At 34.3% G+C, this 26,297-nt stretch overlaps 5 protein-coding genes across 6 annotated transcripts; all 5 read left to right on the top strand.

Moving 5' to 3' along the window:
* Window positions 1-1,081: 1,081 nt before the first annotated feature.
* Window positions 1,082-8,090, top strand: LOC125815438 (probable protein S-acyltransferase 14). Its single transcript, XM_049494907.1, has 7 exons — window positions 1,082-1,471; window positions 3,270-3,489; window positions 3,582-3,673; window positions 4,551-4,674; window positions 4,776-4,861; window positions 6,368-6,433; window positions 7,696-8,090. Exons 1-7 carry the CDS (start codon window positions 1,256-1,258, stop codon window positions 7,819-7,821), a joined length of 930 nt encoding a protein of 309 aa, XP_049350864.1. The 5' UTR covers window positions 1,082-1,255; the 3' UTR covers window positions 7,822-8,090.
* A 519-nt stretch (window positions 8,091-8,609) lies between these two features.
* On the top strand, window positions 8,610-11,572 carry LOC125815677 (uncharacterized). Its single transcript, XM_049495207.1, has 6 exons — window positions 8,610-8,954; window positions 9,145-9,320; window positions 9,399-9,479; window positions 10,128-10,203; window positions 10,300-10,392; window positions 11,157-11,572. Exons 1-6 carry the CDS (start codon window positions 8,633-8,635, stop codon window positions 11,294-11,296), a joined length of 888 nt encoding a protein of 295 aa, XP_049351164.1. The 5' UTR covers window positions 8,610-8,632; the 3' UTR covers window positions 11,297-11,572.
* Window positions 11,573-12,154: 582 nt separating this feature from the next.
* On the top strand, window positions 12,155-15,588 carry LOC125815634 (uncharacterized). Of its 2 annotated transcripts, none has more exons than XM_049495155.1 (7): window positions 12,155-12,216; window positions 12,405-12,639; window positions 12,992-13,086; window positions 13,198-13,278; window positions 13,497-13,572; window positions 13,657-13,749; window positions 15,210-15,588. In XM_049495155.1, the coding sequence occupies exons 2-7, from the start codon at window positions 12,411-12,413 to the stop codon at window positions 15,371-15,373; spliced, it is 738 nt and encodes a 245-aa protein (XP_049351112.1). In that variant the 5' UTR covers window positions 12,155-12,216; window positions 12,405-12,410; the 3' UTR covers window positions 15,374-15,588. The 2 variants fall into 2 exon arrangements, with proteins under 2 accessions (XP_049351112.1, XP_049351113.1); XM_049495156.1 differs by having other exon boundaries at window positions 12,159-12,216; window positions 12,385-12,639; window positions 15,210-15,429.
* Window positions 15,589-20,065: 4,477 nt separating this feature from the next.
* Window positions 20,066-20,925, top strand: LOC125816081 (uncharacterized). The gene is made up of 2 exons (XM_049495675.1): window positions 20,066-20,122; window positions 20,288-20,925. Exons 1-2 carry the CDS (start codon window positions 20,066-20,068, stop codon window positions 20,879-20,881), a joined length of 651 nt encoding a protein of 216 aa, XP_049351632.1. The 3' UTR covers window positions 20,882-20,925.
* A 2,163-nt stretch (window positions 20,926-23,088) lies between these two features.
* On the top strand, window positions 23,089-25,211 carry LOC125816168 (pentatricopeptide repeat-containing protein At2g45350, chloroplastic). The gene has a single exon (XM_049495759.1). The coding sequence runs from the start codon at window positions 23,152-23,154 to the stop codon at window positions 25,027-25,029; it is 1,878 nt and encodes a 625-aa protein (XP_049351716.1). The 5' UTR covers window positions 23,089-23,151; the 3' UTR covers window positions 25,030-25,211.
* Window positions 25,212-26,297: the final 1,086 nt, after the last annotated feature.

Below are 26,297 nucleotides of genomic sequence, written 5' to 3'. Positions count from 1 at the left end.
TAAACTATACTAAAAATGTTCAACATCAATCAGATAGGAAATCAAATTAAAAGACCCAACATGATACACCTATTTTTCTTGTGTTCTTAAAAAACTTGTACACCTATTACTAATAATTAACATTATTATTAAATAATTTAAGTTTATTTTCTTATAAGAATTTTGAAAAATACACGTTTCAAGTAAAAAATATTCTCTTTCTTAGTAAGGCGAGGATAATTTTTTTCAAATAGGTCACAATAATGTTTGTTCTCTTTTTAAAATTTATATAAAATTAAATGCATAAGTAATTTCTATTTCTATTTGTAATTTTAATTTATTTTTTAAATACTCTATCTTAATATACTCGATTACGGATACACATTCTTATTAATTAGTTGACTTACAATTAATAATTAATAATTAAGGGTGATATAGTAAAATTATTCGTAATTTTTTTTATATATATAAAAATCATCCCATTTATTTTACCTATGAATTTTTTTTTTGAAAAAAATGCCAACTACAACCAGGATTTAAAGTGGTGTGGATTTACACTAATTTATTAACAATTGATTTTGTTTCTTAGACTTTGCAAGTTAATAAAAATTATGTTTCGAACTTGTTTTAATAGTGAAAATCGTGGTTTATTGGTGATGTTATGGGAGATAGAAATATAGTTCAATGTGATTGTTTTCAATGTTCAATAGTAATATTGTATACTACTTTTTATATAATAGTGGAGTTATAAAAAATAAATTAAGTTATTTGCTAACTTTTAAAAACTAAGGATTTTTATCAAATTCTAAAAAATGAAAATTCATATACTACGCCAAACACAACTTCAACTTAAAAAAATTCATTGTCAAACTCCTATTAACCTTATTTATGCACAGTTAATAGAAGCCTAAATCTAAATACTTCAGACTTTAGACTATTAAATACGTTTATTTTTATTGATAATGATGTAATTAAGATGAGGTAATTCCAACTACTAGCCAAGCTTAACTATCAAATACAATGGGTGCTGTAATTCCAATTTTACCCTTCCCCTTCTCAGTTTCCCTTCTTCCCCATCATTTCACTTCTCCTCAACCATGGATTCCACTTTTTCTGCTCGGAATCCATAAACCCGAAAAAAAGAAGAAATTTTAAAGAAATTAAAACCAAATTTAATAAAATAAACACACTCAAGAACAAAACGAAATCAAACCCCTTTGATTCTTATTTTGTGTAATTCTTTTTTTTCGTGTGAATTTTTTTGAGAGATTTTAGTATGTATAGATCTGGAACAGTGATGGCTTGGAACGTATTCAGATTCTGTACGGCCCTAAGAGGACTGGGATCAATTATGATCTTGTTGGTCCTAGGCGTTGTCGGTGTTACATATTACGCTGTCGTTTTGACCAGCTATGGTCCCACCCTCATCAGTGGCTCTGGAATCTTGGATGCCCTCATCGCGCTTGCCGTACTTGTCTTGTTCCATTGTTTGGTAAATTTCTTGACTTCTATTGTATTGGGGTTTCCTTTATTGATCATTGGTTTTAATGGGTGGAAAGGAATTTTGATGTATGTGGGGTTTGTGAGGAAATTGGAAAGAATGTTCTTTTTGGGTGTTTTATTTGACTGAACTTCTTTGAGGAGAGTGCTGCTAAATGGTGTGGATGTATTGGGTTTTGATAGGATGTACGAGCATATTCTTGGGATTTTTGTAAAGTAAGGTATTTGAGATATTAGTTTAATTTTTTTTATGTATCATGCTTACTTGAATTTACATTAGAGTGTTTAGCTTGGTCAGAAATTGATGATAGTGTAGGGATAATGTGTGAGATTTACAGAATCCGATATGTTTCACAGAACTCCTAATTTGTCCTGAAAGATAAATATCGAGTAGCGAAATGAAACACGGTCAAATGGAGTGGATGTTTAGTTGTTATCAAATGCTCAGTTTGAGTGACGTGTAAGCTAAGTTGCTCGGACTCTTCACTTTTGGTGCCGCACCCGTGTTGACACGACATGGGTGTGGGATCCGTGTCTGATTTGGTCATCCAATTTTGGGTACTTTGACCAAAATCTGGACAATGTTAATGAATTATGTAATCAATACAAAAGCTAAGGTGAAATTGAAGAAATGGAATACATTTTATATAAAATTTCTATGTCACTCCTTTTCCTTTGATCTCCTTCCAGGATTCTCCTCAAGTTCTCCACATAATATTTCATAATTTAGGTTTTATAACTCTATTGTTAGATATTTTAATTATTTTTTGGCGAAGCCCCACACCCGTATCCATACATGGATCCATTTCCCCGAATCTTAAAAATTAGATCACGAAGGATCCAACCTTTAGATCCGCACCCGTATCAGACACTTGCACCAGAGTCCAAGCAACTTAGCGTGTAAGCACTAAAGCTAAGTGCAAAATAAGCTGAGCTTTTCACACGCTTAGATAACACTTAAGTTAAGGCACCAAAGCCCCTAAGGCGTGTGTCTCATCATGCATGGGCTCTGTCTTGAAGAGGATGACTCTAGACAATAATTATTCTATTGAGAACATATTTTTTAAAATTCATTTGTCGATATATATGTTGTTGACACTAAAAGGGTAGGAGGATTTATATAGCTAGCCCCAACTAGTTTGAGATTGAGACATACTTGTCCGCAAATTTCATTTTGTAGCTTAGATTGCATTGAAGAATTATAAGTTTCTTTTTTAGACGGTAAATTTTCTCTACCAATACTTACCGAACACCAATTGATATGGGGACATACAAATCGGGGTCTTGAATGCAGTTCTATACGCCCAAAGAGCGTCATCTAACTTCCGGGACCAATCGGATCGTAGAAGGTATCAATAATCGTGCGCACAAGATATACACCTTCTATGTCAAGTTAGGTCATGTTAAGCATTGAGAAGACGATCATAGTTAATGCAAAATGCCAATTATTGAAGAAGCGCTCCGGGATAGGTCTTTTTACGTTGATGGAGATCGACAATACACTTGCGATACTTGGCTGTCATTCACAGAAAGTATCTAACAAAATATGAGTTTGATTCGATCTCATTAGCATAGAGATGATATTCCTTGCTCGTGATTATATAATCATTTATTCACTAACTTTACGTGGGAAAAGTAGTGTTTATTAACCATCATGGAAAATCTTATTCTCCACTTAGAAATTCTATATCTTCTAATTTTGGAATTTATATAAAAGTCAAATTAGGCTATGGATGCATAGTGATCTATACTCTGTAGCTGAAGGAGTTGTTGTTCTTTAATAACTGCAGTTGGTGATGCTTTTGTGGAGTTACTTCTCTGTCGTTTTTACGGATCCTGGTAGTGTACCTCCAAATTGGAAGCCAGACTTGGATGAAGAAAGAGATGACACTGATCCATTAACCGCATCTGAATTTGGGGCTTCACCAGCTGATTCAACCAACCCAAGAGTACGGTTTTGTAAAAAGTGCAACCAGTTGAAACCACCTCGGTGCCATCATTGTTCTGTTTGTGAGTTCTTGTTATGCAGCTTCTGTGACGATTTTTGTTTCTGTTTTTTTTTTCCAATTTGAGATTGAGCTGTTCATGTTTCCGTGTTTTAGGTGGAAGATGTGTGTTAAAGATGGACCATCATTGCGTGTGGGTTGTCAATTGCGTTGGAGCACTAAACTACAAGTATTTCCTTCTTTTTCTGGTAAGCTTCACTATTCTTATAGTTGATAATATTCTACTATCAGCAACCTTAGCAAAATTGATAGGGTACCAGCAAATATGAAATTTCTCTGTGGTTTTTCTGCACCAACTGCTCTCAGCCTTTGCTGTTAGCTTTCTATTCTAATACCTACTATCCCTTCTGCTATGCAATTTATTCCTTGTTGCACTGTTTGCACCCTTTTCGGTATTTCAATGGATATACCACAAAGTTGTAAAGGTTTTGTTTTCGACCAACTTCTTAAGCTAAACAGACAGTAGAAAAGAACTGCGACTGGAAAATCATATTCACCTATTGATCCAACAGTGCACAATCATGAGGAGCTGTGACTTCTTTTATCCAGCTAGTTGTACAAGTGTGGAAAGAACTGGCTATTTTCATTTGGAAGATCTGACAAACCACTTAACTTGCATTAATTTCAGAGCATTATCATATTTAAATATATTGTGACCATAGCGAGGAATTATTTTCAAATTTCTGTAACCTTGTTCTTTGCCAAATTTTACTTTTCCTTTTATATTACCAACTCTGCCTGTGTGAGCTTTGCATAGCTGGCACTAAGACTGGATAAAACAGAGTTGTGTAGGCTGTTGGGTAGATTAAAACTAATCAAATCATGATGCAGCTACCTACTAGTTCGCGTTCGATGCTTAATTGATTGACCAATTAACTTGCATTGTGATATTGAGTTAATAGTTCCCATCTTATTTTCTGCATGTTATGCCTGTGAATTCCTGTTAGCTGATTGTATTTATCAATTTTCAATGGAGATACTTATCCACTATTAATGTTCCATTTGTTGACAATAAATACTTTATTGACCCTTCTTCCCAAATTAATTATGTCTTCCTTTATGCAGTTCTACACGTTCCTTGAGACTACTCTTGTGACTCTAGCATTACTGCCACAGTTTATTGCATTCTTCAGTGATGGGGAGATACCTGGGACTCCGGGCACTCTTGCTACCACTTTCCTTGCGTTTGGTAAGGTGTAGAAACCCTGCTTCCCAAACTTTGCCTCCTGTGATTTCTCTTACATAGGTATGCAATTTCCTATTTATTTACACAATTCTTGTGAATCGCAGTCTTCAATCTTGCTTTTGCTTTGAGTGTATTGGGATTTCTGATCATGCACATATCATTGGTGGCTGGTAATACCACAACCATTGAGGTATTACGCCTTTCTGACTTTTGGGTTCAAAGTTTAATGGTGAACTGCTATCACTTATCGTAAAGGGAAACTATTGCTAAAAATTGGTGTTTATCTATGTCTTAGGTTTAGCTGTTCAGGAAGGTTTGTTTGCTAGATCAATTGTCTAAGCATGTTTATTTTGGCTCGTTTTGATTGACCACCTCATAAAAGTCGTTTTCTTGCAAAATCACGGAGGTCAGAGTCAGACTCTTCATATTTTCTCCACCCCACAAAAAGAAATTGTAAAGATATGGCACCTGGGCCTAACTCAACCCCAAAAGCTAGCTCATGAGGGGAGGTTTGTCCAAGTCCATATAAGGAGACCAAATTCCCATCCCTCTACCGATGTGGAACATCTTAACACTCCCCCGCACGCTGGAGCGTGAACACTTCTAAATGGGGGCCCATCATCGGTGAACAACAAATTGGGACGGGCCTTGGCTTTGATACCATGTAAAGATATGGCATCTGGGCCTAACTTAACCCCAAAAGCTAGCTCATGAGGGGAGGGTTGTCCAAGTCCATATAAGGAGACCAAATTCCCATCCCTCTACCGATGTGGGACATCTTAACAGAAACAAACAAACAAAATTGAAGTAGAGAGATTCCTCGTCCATATTTGCTTTTCCCCACATCTTTTTTTAACTTTCAAAACTCAAATCTACGAAGAACTTCATTTACCTGGAGGATCCATTGGTGGCTTCCCAAGGGAGAAAATGATCGCGTAACTCTTCTTCAGCCAGACTTGGGCAGGATAGCAGAGGAAAATATAAAGTTGGTTACCCTTTTAATAGGCTTCTTATCCATATTTGGACTGTATTCTCTTTTATCACTATGCCTCACAATTACTAGAGGCCGCCTCCTTGCATAGAATCCTTCTGCTGCCGATGCCACTTAAAATCTGACTTTGGCCCTTCAAACTCCATTCTGAAATGGTGGAAAATACATTTGCCGTGGCTATTGCACTAAACTACATGGTTTACCTAAAGAAACCACATCTTTAAGGGCCTGTTTGGATTGGCTTTTGGCTTATGACTTATAAGACAAAAGCCATAAGTTAGGATTTCTAACTTATGGCTTTTGGCTTATTTTTGTTATTTTGGCTTTAAAATAAGTGCTTATAAGCACTTTTTAACTTTACCCAAACACTTCAAAACTGCTTAAAAATTATTTTGGCTTAAAAGCACCTAAAATAAGTCGATCCAAACGGGCACTAAATCTTCTAATGATAAGCCTTCCTCCAATTAGATGCTTGAAGCTCAACCTCTTATTTTCGGATTCTAGGTTTCATGAACCAACTGCTACTTTGAGGCCACTGCTTGTGCTTCCCTTGGTATGAAATAAATCACAAATGAAAAATGTATTGGATAAGAAATGAGAATCCCTCAAGATATTTGAACTTGAAGTTTCCGCAGTTAATTCCCCCCTTTACTGACAGGATTCTGAGTATTCTTTGCCGCATTAAAACACTTCTTATACTTGCAGGCATATGAGAAGAAGACCACTCCAAAATGGCGTTATGATCTTGGTCGAAAGAGGAATTTTGAACAGGTTAGTAAAGTTTGGAAAAGATTGAGATAGTCAATTGTATGCTTTTACCATGATTGCTCTCAGTTGCAAGGTAAAAATTGATGCGTCTTATGTAGCATTATGATCTAAATTATAGATTAAAAACTCGTGTAAAGGTACAAGATCAAGGGCGGTAATCTCTTTTTTAAAAAATAAAATAAAATTTGGTAATGTTGCAAGGGAGGTAATCTCTTTTACCAGGTGCTATCCATGTTCTCCATTTTTTGGGGTCTGTATGTTTGAGACTGGGTCGACTACTTCCAATTGCGCATGGCAATTATGTTAAATCTAACATATACTTGTAGAGAATCGAACTGAAAGCTTCACCGTAGCAATAAAGGGGAAAAGAGGAATACTTCTTTATATAGGGTTAGGAAGCAGTTAACACCAATTCAGTTGTTACTCAGAACGTGTATATCTACTCATGCTTACCACCTGTGTTTGAATCAATTTCTGAAAAGTGAGGACATCATATAAAGAAGTGATACATCGATGTATGCTTGTACCTTTTATATATAGAAAAGCTTGGAGCAAAACTTGATTATACCTTATTAACCTGCTTGCTGTATCTCAATTGTCTTTGTTTTCTAGCATTATATCACATTAGTTATAGAATCCATGATATGCCTCAGCATATGGGGAACCAACCTGGTCAAAACAATGGTACTTCTATTTATCTTGTTTTGCTTTTATTAAAGATAAGGGATATGGAGAACCTAATCAAGGAGACAAGATATGCATGAAACCTCAGTACCAAAATACTGAAAAGAGAGTTTGTAAGTGGTGGGGTCTGACTCACCTAACCTTTAACCCAAAGTATTTCTGTTGACTATCACCTTCACATACCTTTAGTTGTTTGAATCACTCAGGTGAACTTAGTTATTACCTGCCCGACACTTTCCAGACACTTGGCACTGGTCCTTGATACACTCTCCTTTAAAGATCTACAGGATCAGTTTGTTGAATTCCCTGTTCATTAATATGGAGCATATAAAGAATGCATTAGGGGCCTCCGAGTATTCAAACGTTTGTCTTGAAAGGAGATGTTGGTGTTTGCCACAGCAAAACAAGTTATTGTTGGGAAAGACCAAATCCCAAGCTTTTGTAGCATAGGCTGTGTGCCTGTGTTTTAGTGACTCCTAAGATTCATGTACAGTTGTTTGATGTCTTTTAGCTAGAGTTCTTTATTGAGTATCTACATCCATCTCATTTGACCCTTCTAAGGTTGTAATTTTATGCATCAGGTTTTTGGCCTGGACAAGCAGTATTGGTTCATCCCCTCTTACTCAGAAGAAGATCTAAGAAGGATGCCTGCTCTTCATGGTCTTGAATACCCATCAAAGCCCGAACTCGAATCCCAAGAATTCTAGGTGTCATCAAGTACGTTACCAAGCTGAGTATGTTTTTTGTAACAATCATAGAGTAGTAGTACCTAATGATGCCCATCCCGCGATCGCATCTACTGGCGCTGTGCAGAAACTACACAAAGAGGATATAGCCAAATGATGCAATGATGTATTGATAATGGGTTCTGTAAGATAGAAGTTTTGCTTATGTCTCAAGTCTGACTACAGGTTTTCTTGTAAGATGATCATCACAACTGTTTGATTAGAAATGTAGATTTTGATCTTTGATTTCAGTGTTAAAATGTAATTTTATTGTTCGTAATTGTTTGTGTAAAGTGGTTCTAATCTCTCTTGGAATTGTCTTAAAATTGCATAATCCGGTATTGTCACTCTATCTAAGTTGCATACTAGGATGTGTATATTTTTACTTAAAAGTTTGATACACAACTGATATTTCCACTCATAAAATTTATTTAACTAGAATGAATTGGTATATAGTTTTTTATTTTATAGCCTGCCAAAATGATTGATAAATATTCCGTTAATAATGTTCTTTTCTTAACAACTTCACACATTTAATTAATTCTTGAATGATTTTTAAACTTCAATATTTATGTATTTTCATTTTAATTAGTTTTATATTATATTATATATGTCCAAAGAAAATGGAGAAAAGAGAGGACTGGAAGGTTCTGAGTTGAAAGAGGAACAGAAAAAGGGAAGAATCTAGACCCCCAACACGTGTCACTCTCACACCACCTCCTTTTCAAATACAAAACGTCTAGCTATCTACGCACAATTTTTCGAAGTTCTAGAGTGTGCTGTTTGTGAGAATATGCAGAGAGGAAGAGGGGACAATTTCAACAGTCGATTTGGAGGCATAATGTCAAGTATATTTGGATTTGGAGGAAGAGACCCATTCGATGATCCATTCTTCTCTCGCCCGTCTCAATCTTCCATGTTACATCCAATAACTCCTTCTGATGATGAATCTAATAGGCCAGTCATTCAAGAGATTGATACGGAGGATGACGACGAAGATGCACCGCTAGAACCAGATGAGGAGAACGGGGACGTGAATGGCTCTAAGAAGAAAAGAGATAGGGCTTATGCTAACAGAAATCCACTTGTTGAACATCCTGAAGACCTAACTGATGGTAACTTTTCTATCCTCAACTAGATTCAATAAAACAGATTACGCTACACTGTGTGTCCTTGAGGAATTTGATCTCCTCACTGTTGCCCCATGATAGAATGGTATAACTAGTTCTATAAACAAGTTACTCGCGTTTTTTATGGTGTCTGTCCATAGTAGAATTCATGCTGGTTATCCTACTTATGCTGCAGACCATAGCAAGAGCAGCAAGATCATAAGCAAAGATGTGACTCGTGGAATGAAAGACATGAAATTGGAAGGAACGCAATCGAAGCCTCAGAGCATGAGCTATAGAAGAGTTACATATGGTGGAATAGACGGGACATATTACACTGCGACCACCTCACGGAGGGCTGGAAATGATGGAGTATGTTCTCTTCAATTGGTATCCTGGGTTGATATTCTTGTTCTTACTAGTTCTGACAGTGTATGTGTTGTTAAACAGAGGGTGTTAGAGGAGAGCAAGCAAGCAGATAGCACAACTGGTCAAGCAACACATAGAATTTCCAGAGGAATTCAGGATAAGGTATAATATATGTTTTATTAGTCTTAGATATTTGGCAGTGTTCTTAAAATATTTGAAGAACCTATGATCTGCTTTATGTTTTGAAGTTTTATAATACATGTTTTATTGAACATATACTTTTGGCAGTGTCCTTCCTATTCTAAGAAGGCATATAATCATTAATTTACTTATTTAAGGAAGAGGTGATGGTGATTTAGTCAAATGCTCCTTATGATTAATGCTATCAAATGATTCTCATAGTAGGTAGGCAAAAACCTTAAACGACAGATTAAAATGAATGAGAGAGTATATGTGGTTTTGAGGATTAAAAGAGTTGGCTACTAACTATTGAGCTCCTAGATTGCCATGTGCATCTTAGTGGATTCTAATTCTTGTGTTTTCTGCGCCAGAGAGATGCATGCTAATAATCTAATAATCTGTTACAATATCGATACACAAGCGGACAACATTAATTGGTCTGGCTTTTCTCAAATGAATCTTTTCCTAGGTTGGCACCACTTTGTCCGTGGTAGCAGTGATGTGAAATTCTAAAACATAGTTTCCATGTGTATTATATTATTGGGGGGTATTTGAATTTTTGCCCTAACAGAGACCTTATTTTGACGGATACAAAAGAGTTTCTTATTGACATTTTTCTGTCATTCCTAGGGGCATTCGTTGACAAGGAAACTTGCCTCAGATGGTAAGGTGGATACAATGCAGACATTGCATAATCTAGAAGAAGGTAGCATTTTCAATAAGATTGCTTAGATGCTCAGTTTTTATTTTCCATTGGACTGCAGATTTTTCATCTTGTGTTGTTTGTTTCTTTATTGTGCAGATGAATTAGCTGGCTTTGAACAGACATGGAATGGCAATGCTAATAACGAAATCCCTGGCTGGAATAGTGGATTTGATTTCCACGCGAATGCAGGTTAGTAAGCAAAAGGATATGCCTTTCTCTACTCATGTTAAATAGGACTACGTCCAGATTAAATTTGCACATATCTGATGGATTTCTGCAGTCTTCTCAGTTTATTTTATTGCATTCCTACCGCCAGACTTAAGCTGAGCTGGCTCGAGACTGGTGGATCTTGTAGTATGGATGTGGGTTCATTTGAACACACATCTTTTTAATTGCTTAAAATACTAAACTATGAACCTAGAGAACTCAAACTAGGTGATAGGTTCATTGGTTAGAACACGAGTCGTGAACCCATAGTATTAAAATCCTGGATTTTCCTCATCTTTATACGGAAGAGCGTTTAATCATACTTCGTAGTGACATACAAATGTAGTAAGTAAGGCAACTAACTCTGTGAAGAATTACTTGAACACAAATTGATCACCTTTCGTCAACAATTGGTACAGATGAAGAGGGCTGCTTCTTAATCTGTTGCTAATACTCTTCACTCATAATTTACTGCACTCTCAAGTTGCTAATCCGTTGAATATCAATTCTGTAAGAACCTGGCACAGAAAATACCTGTTTGAAATCTTTTGTTAATGGGTTATTAGTTACAATTACAAAATTGTTTACCCCCAAAGTCGACAAAAATCATAAATGAGCTTGGACCAGCCAATCTCCTGTAGGTTTTTGTTGCCAATTCAGATATTTAGGAATGATGTGTTTTCTTATATTGAAGGGAACTAAAGCTTCAATGATCCTCATAATAGTATACTATCTCGGTTATGCAGGAACAAGCAGTAATTGGCTGACGAATTGGGAAGCTGGATTCCGAGATCCATTTAGTGGTGTGAGACCAAGTAACAACAGTGCTCAGTCAGGGACGCAAAGTGGAAGACCAAAGAAGGTCGTTCGGATCAATATAGAGTGAATGTACATAGAGTGAATGTACGTGTTCACCGGATTGATATCGAGCCATGGAATGGAGAAGTAGAGGACTATACTATATTTGGTAGTTGCTTTAGGGTCTTGGTGAGAGGTAATAAAAGCAGTCGTAGGTCTATAAAGAAGGGATCGATGTATCTGGGGTTGTTGTAATATTAATGCTTTATCCAGAGATGTTTTTGTTCGACTTCACATAATACAATTGATTAAATAGTACTCTTTCAAGCAATATAGAAGAAAAAAACAAGTATATTTAGTCAAAGTATCCGCTATGGAATGTCGAAAACATACCTTAAAAGTATTTCAATTTTTTGAGTTTTTTACTTAACTATTAGGTGTTAGTTTTTTATCTGAACTTGTCAAATATTTATTGGAACATATTTAAACTATAAGTTGTTCACTTTTTTATCATTTAGGTAGGAAAAGTGAAGTGAACAACTAATAGTTGAAGTATGTTTTAATAAACATGAAGGAAATTTATATATTTGATAGTTTAAGTATGAAATATAAAAATTTGAGATTTTTAAGTGTGTTTTTGACCCTAACTATATAATAGTTGGTTTTTCTTCATTGAATTTTTTCAAAGCAACAGTACTTCGATCTATTTCTGTTTGTAGAAAATAGAGGTACTTGTACAAAATTTAAACCTCCAAAAGAGTTTGGTGTAATTAGAAACCAAAACAAAATAAATAGTACTACAAAACAAACGAGTAATTGGTCAAAATAGTTTGGCAAAATGCATATTCGAGAAGCTTCACTCATAATCTCATATTGGCAAAAAATGCAAATTCAAGAAGCTTCACTCATATTCACTATGGGGACCATATATTATACACTAAAGCACTGCCTTTTACCTGTTTCACACACAAGGAAGCAGAGGCAAGCAAGTAGCAGAAGCTCTCAAAGGTGAATTCTTTCAACTGATTTTCCCAATTCTGAATCTTGAAATTTACTTAGGAAATTCTTTTCAGTTGTGGCAATGAAGTTTCTAAGTTTTTTATTCAAGAAGTGAAAAGGTAGCTACTTTCTTTTTTTTGGGGTTTGTACTTTCTTTTTTATGGGGTTTGTTCACAGTGATCATCTTCTTGAAACAGTGAATAATGTCGAAGCTATTTGGTGGAAAAAACCCTTTTGATGATCCATTTTTCACTGAACCATTTGGTGGTTGGTTTTGTTGGAACGACCCGTTTGACGTACAGCAAGACTCTCGGAAGCAAATTACCATTGAAGAGTTAAATCCTGAAGGTGATGGTGGTCAGGCTCAGGAAAACTCTGAACCAACAAAAGACTTGGTTGTTAAGAACAAGAAACCTAGTCAAAAATCAAATGGTTAGTGCTCTTATTTTAACTTAGGGGTTGTATGTATGGTTGATTCTACGACATAATTAATCCCAGCATAAAATTACCCTGTATAAAAATAATACAGTGGTTTGTTGGTTGAGTGTTTCGTTGTAACATTAAGTTACAAAGGAAATTATGTATTGCTAATACTTGAATAATTTAACACTGCATAACTGATCTTTGCATTACTAATACCCGCGTAACTAATTCCTATGTTATTAATACTTGCAGAACTCTAACCACCAACTAAACGACTCCTTAGTGTTAAGCTTAGCTGATTATTGTTATGCATACATTTCAAGTTTTGTGTCTATGGAATGTTTGTGATATTACTTTACAGGGAGCCAGAGTTTCAGCTACCGCAGAGTTTCTTATGGTGGTTTAAATGGAATGTACTATACTTGCTCTGAAGGTAGAATGATTGGTCCTGATGGGGTGAGTAGTTTTTACTGAGATCAGATCAGTACCTACTCTTACTTCTTCCATGATTATTAGTTTATTACATTGTTTTAAACATAATTGTTATGTTTTTGTTTTTCTGCGTAGGTGGTTCTAGCAGAAATGAAAGAAGAGGACAAGACGATTGGGGAGTCTCTGCACACAATCTCCAAAGGGATTCACAACAAGGTATTTCTCTTCTTAATAAATGTATAGTTAAGGAGCACAGTTCATTGGTCCTCTTCAACTTTTTAGGTTATTTCAGATGTAAATTCTTTCGAGATTGAAATTCTTCGTTTAGGTGTTTGTCAGGTTATCGGATTCTACGACACTCGGAAGTTGTATAAATTGATTAAAGCGTGCATTGTCATCCTGATTATATTCATCAACTCGTGAACTTTATGCAGGGCCATTCTGTCACAACAAAGCATAGTTCAGATGGGCGAGAGGACACACTGCAGACTTTGCACAATCTCGACGAAGGTATTTTCATTTCAACAGCATGATAGATGACATGCCTAATGCGTTACAGGAGATCTAATATAATGATATTTGGTTTACATTTAGATGAGCTTGGCGACTTTGAACAAAATTGGAAAGCTAATGCTGATAAGTATTTGCCTGGATGGGATAAGGGTTTCAGCTTGCTGGAGAATCAAGGTAGGTTGTTTGAGTTCTATCTTCTCAAGTTTGTGTCATTCATATCCAGACATCATACATAAATACAAGAACAAGAGATTTTAAACTTTTGCTGCTTCTGTCCCGTTAACATGATTTTCCAGTTAACCTAATTGTTCAGCATTTCACAAGATAGATGCAAAATGGTGTTGCAGCCAATGGACTCTCTAGTTAGCTATAATCATATTTCTTTAAAGCAGGCAGTTCATTTTGCTATGAACAGTTTGGCAGAAGCTATTAACTTCTTTGAAACAAAGGCGATTTAGTGCCTGTTTAGGATACGGTACATTTTAGAGAATGAACAGAAATGGGTATTCTGATTAAGTCCATATGAATTGTTTGTGTCCTAGTAAATATTGGCTAATCTGTTTGTTAGTAGATCACTGATTATGAGGCAGAAGAAAACAAATAGGTGGTAGTACTACTTCGGAACTCTGATGGGGTAAATTGACAACAATGTATTTACCATAAAGATGTGATTGAACACTGCTCAGGAGCAGAAGAAGACAAGTGGGTGAAATAATATGAGTCCTCGAGCAGCCTAGCTATATAGGCTGATCCTTACTCCATTTAAAAGATCAAAGCCACCTGAGATCAGTGTGGAGCACAAATATCTCTAGCCTAAAATTCGCCCACATACCTAAGGTTGAAGCTTTACATTTTCATGTCTCAAACAACTAATTATGTTATTTTTTTTGGGAATCTTCACTAATTTCTTGTGTGTTTAGACATATGAAGATTACTGCATCTTTTTTATATGCTTGTTAGTGTCTTCATCCAAATTAGCTATCAAGAAGCAGAAGTAATGCTTGACATGCTTCTCCTTGCATTGCATTGGCTCTCCACTTTATTTACCATAGACTCTCATTTCATAAAGAAAAGGAGCAAATTGTAGCTGCTTCAGATTAGAAACATTATAACAGCTATAAGAGTTAATGATTTATCCAAACTTTCCCTGCATAAATGCACCTATTCAAAACAAAAAAGTGTATACTTTACTGATAACAGAACTTTCTAGCCAGTCGAGTCCAGCAAGAAGACCATATTTGACGTGAAGCTTCTAGATAAAAAAAAAACAAGACCATAACTTCGTGACTGAACTATGATTACTAAAGTCATGAGTAGGTATCTTTTGCTGATAAATGTGTAGCATTGCTTCAATTACAGATGTAACACTAGTGGATCTCCCAATGCAGTTACCGAGGATTATATGAGCTCCTGTGTTCACTATAGTCAGAGAATTTGAACATACACATTTTGTTTGAGTATTATGGTTATGCTGTATGATTTTTGACCCAGAAGTCAATAATACATGTTATAACGTATTCAACTAATTCGACACAAGAATGCTACTGTTGACGGAAGGAGCTAAATCTCTTGTGTAAACCAGACTGCACTGATATGTTGCTAGAGTATTTTGACATTCTATTCAACATGTGTAGGGTCCATAAGCAGCTTGTGGGATGAGTTTGCAAATTGGAGGGGTTTGGGTGGTTATGAACATCCAGCTCTGGAGTACTATGGATATGCAGGACCAGTGGCGCAAGTCAGTGAATCAGGGGAAGATTCTTCTAGGAGAGCCACAAGAAAAGTCCCGGTGGAGTAGAGGGAGGCTTCTTTTGATGATGAAATTAGTGGTACCACTTATATCCTACCAGTGTAGCCTACTTATATGTTTTGACCTGTTCTATTATCAGAGTTTAGTATCTCTTGTCGGTTCGCGTTGAGCATGTTTCAGTAAGACTGTTAAAAAACTGGATTTGATCAGTAGTCAAGAGTAATGTACTGTGTGAGTGATCTACGTATCTATTCTAATTATCAACGAATTCTGCAAGTTTTAGGGATGTTTTGGTGTTCTTTTCATTTTTCCTGCTAGCCACTAGTAGATATCTATTACTTAAATCGATAAATAGAAAGAATTAAAGAGGGGTGGCTCTGCTTATCGATGTATTTGTGTATATTTAGAAGATTTAAATCAGCCAAAGATAAAATAATAAGAATATTACTATTCATAGAATTTGTGATTGCGTTTTGACAAATGATAAATTGATAATGGAGGGGCTGAATCTAACCACCCTCCATATTCATTGGATAATAAATACAGCTATACCATATCAATTATAATGCTATTTTATAGTGTGATTCTATTCTTGCACTTAATGTAGATTATATCTTAATGTATCATATAAAACGGTACTGTAAGCTTAGATGATACGTAATTCGTCAAAGCAGAATATTATGAATTGCAGTCTTCACCTAATTACAAAACTCAACGAGAATCAATTTAGTATAAATTAATATGAATCAAAATAAAACTTAATACGGAAAAATAAAATAAAAAGAACTCTTTTTCAAATTTTGAATGAAACTATACCGTCAGAAATTCAAACCAGCGGTTAGTAAAGTTTGGGGAGACAACGTTTGGGTCAAAGACTCAAAAAGTAATTCTAGAAGTTTAGATGATGAATTCAATTATAATTTATCCTTTGGAGTAATATTTAACTGGTATTATTTGGTGTGTTGTAAATTTGAATTAATCGAGTCAGCTAATTTAGAATATTTGATCGTGAAGCACAAAAAAGAATGACAGGATCCAAGCAGGTAGGGTTGTGCATAAAATAACGTAGACATTTGATCAACTTGTCTGAAGAAAAATTGGTAGAAAATTAAAATATGAGGATTGTTCTTCCCTTAGGTTGCAGCAAAATATAGTATGATTCACTTGGAACAAAACATTACAGCTAAAACTACACGTGAGAGTACGTACCTCGAGAATTTTAGTTTTGAGTTTTCCGTTAAGAAATAATCAATTAATTAAAAGACTAAATTTGGAAATATTTTAAGAAATAATCAATTGACTATCATACTTTTAAAATTTAATTTTAAGTGAACGATATTGTAATTTATAGCAATAAAATTTCTTCTGTCATGCAGAAAGTTAAAATTAAAAAAGTACTAAAAGAAAAAAAAGTCATTTTAAAAAAAAAATAGAAAGACTATACTATTAAAATAGACACTCAAATTAAAGAACATTTCTGCATTACGTTCCCACAAAGTTGAGAACTTTGGTTAATCAATTATAAATTATAAATATATAGAATTATAGATCATGCCTCCCTATAAGTAAGTAGCAGAGGTTTTAGTCAAAACAAAGTGTATGTAGACCAATTTCAAGTTGCTTGTCAGAATAAAATTATAGAAAGATCCTTTATAATTAGTAAAGAATTCTAAAATAAAAAATCCACCAAATCAGAATAAAAAGGATAGATGTTTAAATTAATTAGGGTTACGTAAATAGCTAATTAAATAATATATTATGACTATATTTGTGTATGCGTGTGTGACTTTGAAAATAGCCACATAATATCGTATGTTTTATTATAATCGTAAATTTAACAGTATTCACACTTGAAAATTGGAGCATTTAATTTTGCGTTAGGTATATACTGTGTAGTCACTACTCATGTCATTTAAAAGTTAATGATTTGTTACGCTTGTAATTAATTAGGAAATAGTATAGTCTAGATGTCAATAATATTAGAATTAAGATCATATATGGATTCACTTGACTAATTTTTTGATCTACCTAAATTGTTGATCCTTCATCGGTGAATATTAGGCAAATTCGCCTCCTTATATATTTTGAATAGTTTTCATCTTTTGAACTAGTTTTGTGGTTGAATTAGGTTTAGTGTCTATTTTCTTAACATTTTGTTGGAGTCGGGCTCAGTCAAATACTTCTTGTTTCACCCAATGTTGAGCCTTTACCTACGTTCAAGTTTGCATGTCTGATCGCGGTCACTACATCAAAATGATTTTTAAGTGCCGTTAAATATTTATTTTTAGCGGCAATTAGCTCTCTTTGTATATGTTCCTAAATGCTTTAGCGACATTGGATCTAATGGCACTTAACGAATGCCGGTAAAGACTTTAGCACTCTTTATTAATGTGTATATTTATTGCCGCTAAAAGTTATTTTTGTTGTAGTGGGTGGATTAGGTGGTATTGAATTATTCCACATCGATGGGTGCAAGAAGGGCAAATTTGTCTCAAATTTGACAATCCTCATCCCTTGAACTATTTTTTGAGGTTGAGTAAGCCTATTTTGATCTTAATATAAACCAATTTACTCGATAAAGTTTTTCGTGACTGTTATCAATAAAAAGATATCGATCGATATTCACTGAAATAGACTAAATGTATCAAGCTAGCTGGGATACTACCGTTATTAAAATAAAAAAAAAAGAGTTTTGGAGAGTTTGTGTATGCCCAATTGTTCATTCAGATATATTATTATAAAAAAAAATAATTAATCGATATCCATCATAGTTCAGCCCTGCCATATTAAACTAATGTCATACTTTAGTTAAAAAGGAAAAAGTAAAAGAATACGTAATAGAGAAAAAGTTTTGTATGTGTCATTTAATTAGGAGAACTGAAAAGTACGTAATTGTGGATTAAGAGCACTTATTAGTGCTGCATTTACCTACTTGCTTGAAGTCCAAACAAACCTAATTCAATTAAAAAAATTATCTATATAAATACTTTAAGTAGTTTAGCTAGGTGTTATCTACTCCAAATATATATCTTAGTTTATTTGCCATGCCATAGAAAATCAAAATGAGAAGAAAGATACTTTCCGTTTTCAGAGACTAAAGTGATTATTTTTTTCCATAAGAAAAAGACCACAATTTTAATTTGATCCAATGAAAGCATGCATGAGAAAAATAACAAATAGAATTTCTAATATTTTTTCTTAAGAAAGAGTTGAGCTGAATCATGTGACTTGACCTAACCAAAAAAATAAATATAAAGATTGAATCAATTTTCTTCAAACGTAACCTTTCGTCGTCCTAATAACTACGTATCTAATGGATTAACCATAATTAATTTAGTGAAAGAAACATAAACATATAAAATATTGGAACAACTAATTATTTGGTATGTGTACATCAAATCATTTTAATTACCACTATTGAGTGATAAATAGAGCTAACATTCCTTTAATTTCGTCTTATTTAAAGTATATAAAATGTGTTAAGTACTATTTAAAAAGTAAAATAGTTTTTTCTTTCATCATAATTTTCTCAAACTTTTGTTTATTGAATTATTAGCTATGTTACATTATAATGCTTTCCGTACCGTTTTCAAATATATAAAAATTATGTTTAAAAAAAATTGAAGAATTTATATCTGTATTCATAATTAACTTAAGTACTTTGATCCTCATATCTTGATCTACTCCATATAGATTGGGACAACAAAAGTACTAAATAAGAGTAATGTATAATGTTTCAACACCATTTGAATTGAAATAGAAAAAAGAATTTTTTTGAAAGTTGAATTAATCATGATCAAACGATAAACTTTTTGTGTATGGCATGCACTTATTACTTCGTTGCATACATTGATACGAATATAACTTTTCAACTGTTCATTTTTATTTGTCTATAATAGATTTTACAATTCTTTTAACATTTGGAAAAATGACCAATATACCCTCGAACTATCGTAAATGGTACCCTCCGTCATACTTTTGGGATATTGGTGCCCCTGCCGTCCAAAACTAGAGTATATATGCCCTTCACTCTAACAGAAGACTAAATAGGTAAATGTGGCGCAATCTTATCCGTTGATCCGATATTTAATGAATGTCGGGTCGGTGGATAAGATTATGATACATGTATGTCAGTTAGTATAAAGGGTATATATGTTCTAGTTTTTAGACGGCAGGGGCCCAATGTCCCAAAAGTATGACGGAGTGTATTTACATATCATTTACGATAGTTCAGGGTACATTTGTCCTTTTTCCGTTTAAGAAATATACCTAAATAAAGTAAATATTTTATCAAAATATCCATATTAATTATGTATAGTTTCATTGGACTTGGAAAATGAATAAATTATTTTCAAGGATAAAATAGGAAAAATAATCATTTTTTTATACCTAAAATAGAGAAGTAAAAGTAATATTTTATTTTTAATATAGTGAATAGTAAAAATGAACGCGTAAAATACACTCCTAAGTAACACACTATTAAGAAAGTGACGTTCTCTAGTTTAGTCAATAAATTTGAAATCTTGATTCAATAATTAATGCCATTTGGCATGGCTGAAACTTCTCATAAATACCTTCCTCAGTTGTTCCGATGCAATTACTCTTATTCTAAGTTAACCTCATTATTAATTATAAAGTAATTAATCTCGTCTCCTTGACTATAAATTTAGATCAAGCTCTTCCTATAAATTTTGTTTAAACAGTCCAAAAAACACTTATAGCATAATTGTGAAAGAATTAATGGATTGCTGGTCTGCTGAAAATGCTACCAATGCTTTTCTCACAACTCTCAAAATGGTAAGTATTATTAGTACTCACTTATTATAATTGCTAGTATAGCTCAATTCAACACACGTTTGAATTGAATATATGAATCCTTACTGTTCAGATCGCTTGTACAATTTGTATATATATCTTCAATTATATACTAAAAAAAATTGTTTTGAATTTATGGAAATTTAGGGTGAAAGAGGAAAAGCACCTGATGTAACGGAGTTTATATCAGCCATGGCGGGTGGAAATAATTCACAACTCATGGTGATGGCATGCTCCGGCCACCCTGGATCCGCGCTACTAGGGTTAGTAGCAGCGGCTCATCAAACGGGTGGCCGGGTAGTGTGTATATTACGTAGCGAGGAAGAAATGCATGCAATTAAAGAAACAATAATATTGGGAGACTATGCAAAAATTGTTGAATTTGTGATTGGTGATGATGTTAAAACATTATTGGCATGTAACTATGAAGGAGCTGATTTTGTACTTATTGATTGCAAATTGGAGGATTTTCAACTAGTGTTTGAAGCAGCACAACAAGGTGTTAATGTTAAAAGTGCATTTATTGTAGGGTACAATGCCCTACATGAAGGACCTAAGTTAAGTTTTGATCACAAAGGTTATTTTCTACCAATTGGAGAAGGGTTATTAGTTAGCAAAATTAGGGTTTCACAAGGTAAAAATATTGGTGGTGGAAGGAGGAGTCATTGGGTTGTTGAAGTTGATGAATGCACTGGGGAAGAACATCTTTACAGGGTCAGCACTTCTCCAAATACAAATTAAAGTACTATAGTGGTGTCCGAGTCAGTTAATGTCGTTCACTCTTCGACTATATATCTCACGAGATATTTTTGCATTAGGTGGAATTTATATGTACCTTTTACATCCCACTTTGTTGACTGCTAGTAATTGTTGTAAATTTCAGAGTAGTCTAGACTTTGTAAATTATTAAGAAGAAGTAGGGAAAATGGTAATTATAGTGTCTTTATTTGTTTGCTAGTACGTAGCTTTGCCAGGATCTGTTAAAATCTTGATCTCCTCCTCGGGGCGGACCTAGATTGATTTAATCGATAGACGATAAAAATAATATCAGCGAGTAAAATTTGTTTAACAGGGTTATATAAAAACAAAATGGACAATCTTTTTTTCTTCTTTTTTCCTCAAAAATGCTTTCAAGTTGTTTTAACATTAATATTATAATTTTTTATAAATATTTGAAAATCATTTCAAAAGATTTTATTTTTAATTAAATATTTTGTTGATTAGTATTGTTTGAATTAAAAGTTTATATATTGAGTTATTTAGTTTATAATTAAATAAACTATTTTATTTTATTAAAATTAATAAGCCTGTTAATTAATTAGTATTAATTCGGGCCATTTAAATCGGCTAGGATTGCAATATATATATCTTGTCCTATTTGTGCAACCCCTATTTTTCCCCACTCGTTGAATCGAAGCCCAATTCACTACGACACAGCAATCCAATTTCTACGACCCAACAATACAATTCCGACTATCCAATTCATACCGGGGAAACTTAGCAAATGTCTCATAAATACAGATTAATTATAAATAAATATATTCTTTTATATTGATGTTCTCTTAAATAATTATAATAAATATCTCAACTGATTATTTCGCTAAACTTATATTTTATATATATATGTATACTACCATACTAATTAGTCAATGATACTATAAGAGTATAAACATATTTTTGTGGTATCATTAAGGTTTCTTGTTCACACCCTACTCATTAGTCATTATACAAGTATATTTATATATTGTTGTGGTATAATTAAAATTTCTTGTTCAGAAATTACTCATAGTCATTAATACCGTAAGAGTGTATATATATATAGTATCATTAAGATTTTTTTTTAAGAAATTACTCATTAATCAATGATACTATAGGAGTATATAGTATAAAAAAGAATAAAAATAACAAATGATAAAATAAAAAAAAACTAATAAATGAGAAAGAACAAAAATAATTAATGATAGGACAAAAACAATAAATGAGATAAAAGATAAAAAATAATTAATAGGACAAAAGAATTGAGCCTAAATTTAAAAGACTGGAGCGAAATTAGACCTAAATTTAAAGAGGCTAAAAGGGAATTGGACCTAAACTAAAGGAGGACATGGAATGCAATTTATTTTAGGGAAAATTGCGCGGTTAAGCAAACTTATACTACTTAATTACTCATCATAGCTATAGCTTCCTATAATTACCACTCGTGACTAACATTAGACATTAATTATGTGGGTTGACTTCGAGTTTGTATAATTAGTCACGTTTGTATATGTATAATTCGCCAGAATATACAAATACATATGTATAATATATAATTATCTAACCGATATACATATACAATTCACCTCTCTCCCACTCTATGCCCTCTCTCGCTTACCTCTCTCCTCCCTCTCCCAATCTCGCTCGCCTCTCTCCTCCCTCTTCCAATCTCGCTTGTCATATATACAAATGCATATGTATAATATACAGTTTTCTAACCAATATACATATACAATTCACTTCTCTTCCACTCTCTGCTCTCTCTCACTCGCCTCTCTCCTCCCTCTCCCAATCTCGCTTGCCATATATACAAATACATATGTATAATATACAATTATCTAACCGATATATATATACAATTCACCTCTCTCGCTCGCCTCTCTACTCTCTCCCAATTTCGCTCGCCTCTCTCCTCTCTATAACATGTAGCTACGAATTGTAATTATCAAACTATAACTATGGAGAGTAATTGAGCTATTTTTGAGTGGCTATATGTGAAAATTCCTCTTTATTTTAGGTGTATGGATACTTACTGAATTAGTCTATATTGAGCTATAGAATTATAATTATTTTGTATTTTGCGGCCTATTTATGTAGTTCCCATATTTTTATGGACGGACATTCGTTATAGCCCAATTACTGACAAAATCCACTTATCAATCCTCTTTACCGCTTTATTGGCCGTTAAAGAAATTAACGAACACTTGACTCTTTGTACATAGCTCAAGAACAAAGAATTCAAAGCACCAAAACTGATGCTTCTTGTAGCAAATTCAAGTCAAGCATGGAACTTAGCACACCCAACACTGACTTTCTCCCAGAAATGCAAAACACAAGTGGACATTGATCAAATTCATGCTCAATTGATAACCACAGGACTTGTAAAAAATCCATTTTTTACCACAAAACTTATCTTGAAGTTATCTTCTTCCCCTCACACACCCATCGTTGAATTCGCTCGGTTTCTCTTCTTTTCTGACGATTTCTGTTGTTCAAAGCGAAATAAAAATGACCCATTTCTCTGGAATGTCATAATGAAGTCATTTTCACATGGAAATGACCCGTATAAGGCTTTTGAAGTTTTCTGTTTGATGCTTGAAAATGGGGTTTTTGTGGATGAGTATTCTTTATCTATAGTTTTGAAAGCGTGTTCAAGAATGGGTTTTGTTAAGCGAGGAATGCAGGTTCATGGGTTATTGAGGAAAATAGGATTTGGGTCTGATGTGTTTTTGCAAAATTGTTTGATTTCCATGTATGTGAGGTGTGGGTTTGTTGACTATGGCCACCACGTGTTTGATAGAATGTGTATGAGAGACTCTGTTTCGTATAATACTATGATTGATGGGTATGTGAAATGTGAAATGCTTGATGTTGCTTGTCGTTTGTTTGATTTTATGCCAATAGAGATGAGGAATTTGGTTTCTTGGAATGCTATGCTGACTGGGTATGTCAAATTGGATCAAGGGTTTGATGTTGCTTGTGAACTGTTTGATAAAATGCCCGAAAGGGATTTGGTTTCTTGGAATTTGATGCTTTATTGTTGTGTTAAAAGTGGAAACGCTGAAAAGGCTACTGCTTTATTTGACATGATACCGAAGAAGGATGTTGTTAGCTGGGCTATAATGGTAGATGGGTATGCAAAAATTGGTAAGATTGATATTGCAAGACGTTATTTTGATGACATGCCTGTAAGAGATGTGATTTCCTGCAATGCTATTATGGCTGGGTATGTCAAGAATGGGCACTGCGTTGAAGCATTAAAAGTGTTTCACGATATGTTAAGAGGGAGTAGTCTTGCTCCTGATAGTACCACCACGTTGCTTGCGCTTTCTGCAGTTGCAGAGTTAGGTTATATTGATGAAGGGATTGCACTGCACTGTTGTATAGAGGAGAATGGGTTTCTTGTGGCTGGAAAGCTTGGTGTAGCTTTGATAGACATGTATGCAAAATGTGGCAGCGTAGATAGTGCAATGGGTGTGTTCAATGACATCCAAGAAAAAAATGTTGATCACTGGAATGCTATGATTGGTGGTTTGGCTATTCATGGCTTTGGGGACGTAGCTTTCGAATTGTTCATGGAGATGGAAAGACTTTCGCTAGATATAGATGATATCACATTTATTGCGGTTTTGAATGCCTGTGCTCATTCTGGACTGGTAAAGGAAGGCATGATCTGTTTTGAGATCATGAGAAGGGCACATCGTATGGAACCTAAGCTCCAGCATTATGGATGCATGGTTGACATCCTTAGTCGAGCAGGGCATGTGGAAGAGGCCATCAAATTTGTCGATGAAATGCCAATCCATCCTAATGATGTAGTTTGGCGAACATTGCTAAGCTCATGTAGGAATCAAGAAAACGTCCACATTGGAGACCCAACGGATAAGCAACTAGTTGGACTAAATTCTCATAATTCAAGTTCCTACGTGCTTTTGTCTAACATATATGCTCAATTTGGTAAGTGGGACTATGTTAGAAGGGTTCGAACAATAATGAAAGAAAAGGACCTGAAGAAAACTGTTGGCAGCAGTAGGATTGAGCTCCAAGGAATTGTCCATGAGTTCTCTGTAGGAGACAAATCCCATGATCAAGTTGAAGAAATATATTCCACATTACAGATGGTTTGTGTATAGCTGTGAGGTCTCTCCTTGTGTTCAAGGAGTTTACCTCCATTCGCGAATCCAAATTTAACTAGTCATTAGCATCTTTTAGCTCTGGACAGGAAAATTATTTTAAGCTGTCCCTCTGTAATTAGCAAAGCACCAAGAAAAACAATCCTGCAACTTGTAAATTTAAGTCAATGTATCTAATAAGAGAAGTTCAATATAGAACTACAGTTAAACACTCTTTTACCTTCTTCAAACTCGTATGTCTGAAGTTGATTTTGAAACGGCTAAACTTACAAAATATTATGAACTTCCCCTATGCCTTCACATAATGATTCTCAAGCTGGTTATCAATGAAGGATCTAAAATTATTTCAGAATAACCAAGTTGGAAATCCTACCAAGGTTTACTATTTCACGTCCTCTTCAAATTAGGCCATAGACAGGTAGGTGGATTTTTCAAATTACAGTGAGGCAAACATGTGTAGTCACCCCTGTACATGATATCAACTAGAGTAGGAAACTAGAGTTAGCCTACAAGAGAAAGTCATATTATTCCAATAGGCTACAGCTCTGAATTTCCTAGCCACCTTAGGTTCCCACTCCCAAGAATTATTTTAGCAAAAAAATCATACTGCAATTATTAGACATTTTCTTTTTTAGTCTGTCTTTATCTTCCCCTTAACGAGATATTTACGGTCACATAAATATTTAATCTTTGTTTTTGGACTATAAATTTCTAGTGTTCTTTTCTTATTTTAAATTTTGTGTGTGATCAGATACTGTCACATCATTTGAAACAGAGGGAGTAGTATTAGTTAATTAAAGAAGTCCCTACAGTATGATTTGTAGGAGGTCCAAGAGAAGGGCGACAACTTTGCCAAGGACAAAAAATACTCACAGGGAACACAAGAGTAGAAAGTGGCGGAAGATATAAAGTAGCTTCTCTTGTCAATGGTCACAAGAGCCTATCTTCGTCTTAAAATATTGAAATAGCTTAACTTCTATCCATTAAAGATAACCGTCTATAATAAGTGGAATTAGTTAACTGAAAATATATTGGATGGTTAAAATTTTACATTGTCAGTGTATATAAATTAAATCCAGACTAAACGTGTATTATTTCCTCATTCTTGTTTCGTAAAGAATGAAAACCACATAATCAAGCTTGTGAACTTCACCCTTGGATGATGAGTGGCATTATGTCCTTGTTGGTTCCAGCCAAAACTTTGTACTTATTTACTTGTTTGGAAATTTGTGGTGGTGGAATCAAACGTCAGAAGATCACATGTTTGG

This window comes from Solanum verrucosum, unplaced genomic scaffold, assembly GCF_900185275.1.
Source record: "Solanum verrucosum unplaced genomic scaffold, falcon-dt-bn FXZP01000261.1, whole genome shotgun sequence".
Taxonomy (NCBI): domain Eukaryota; kingdom Viridiplantae; phylum Streptophyta; class Magnoliopsida; order Solanales; family Solanaceae; genus Solanum; species Solanum verrucosum.
This window is presented reverse-complemented; position numbering and strand designations above follow the sequence as displayed.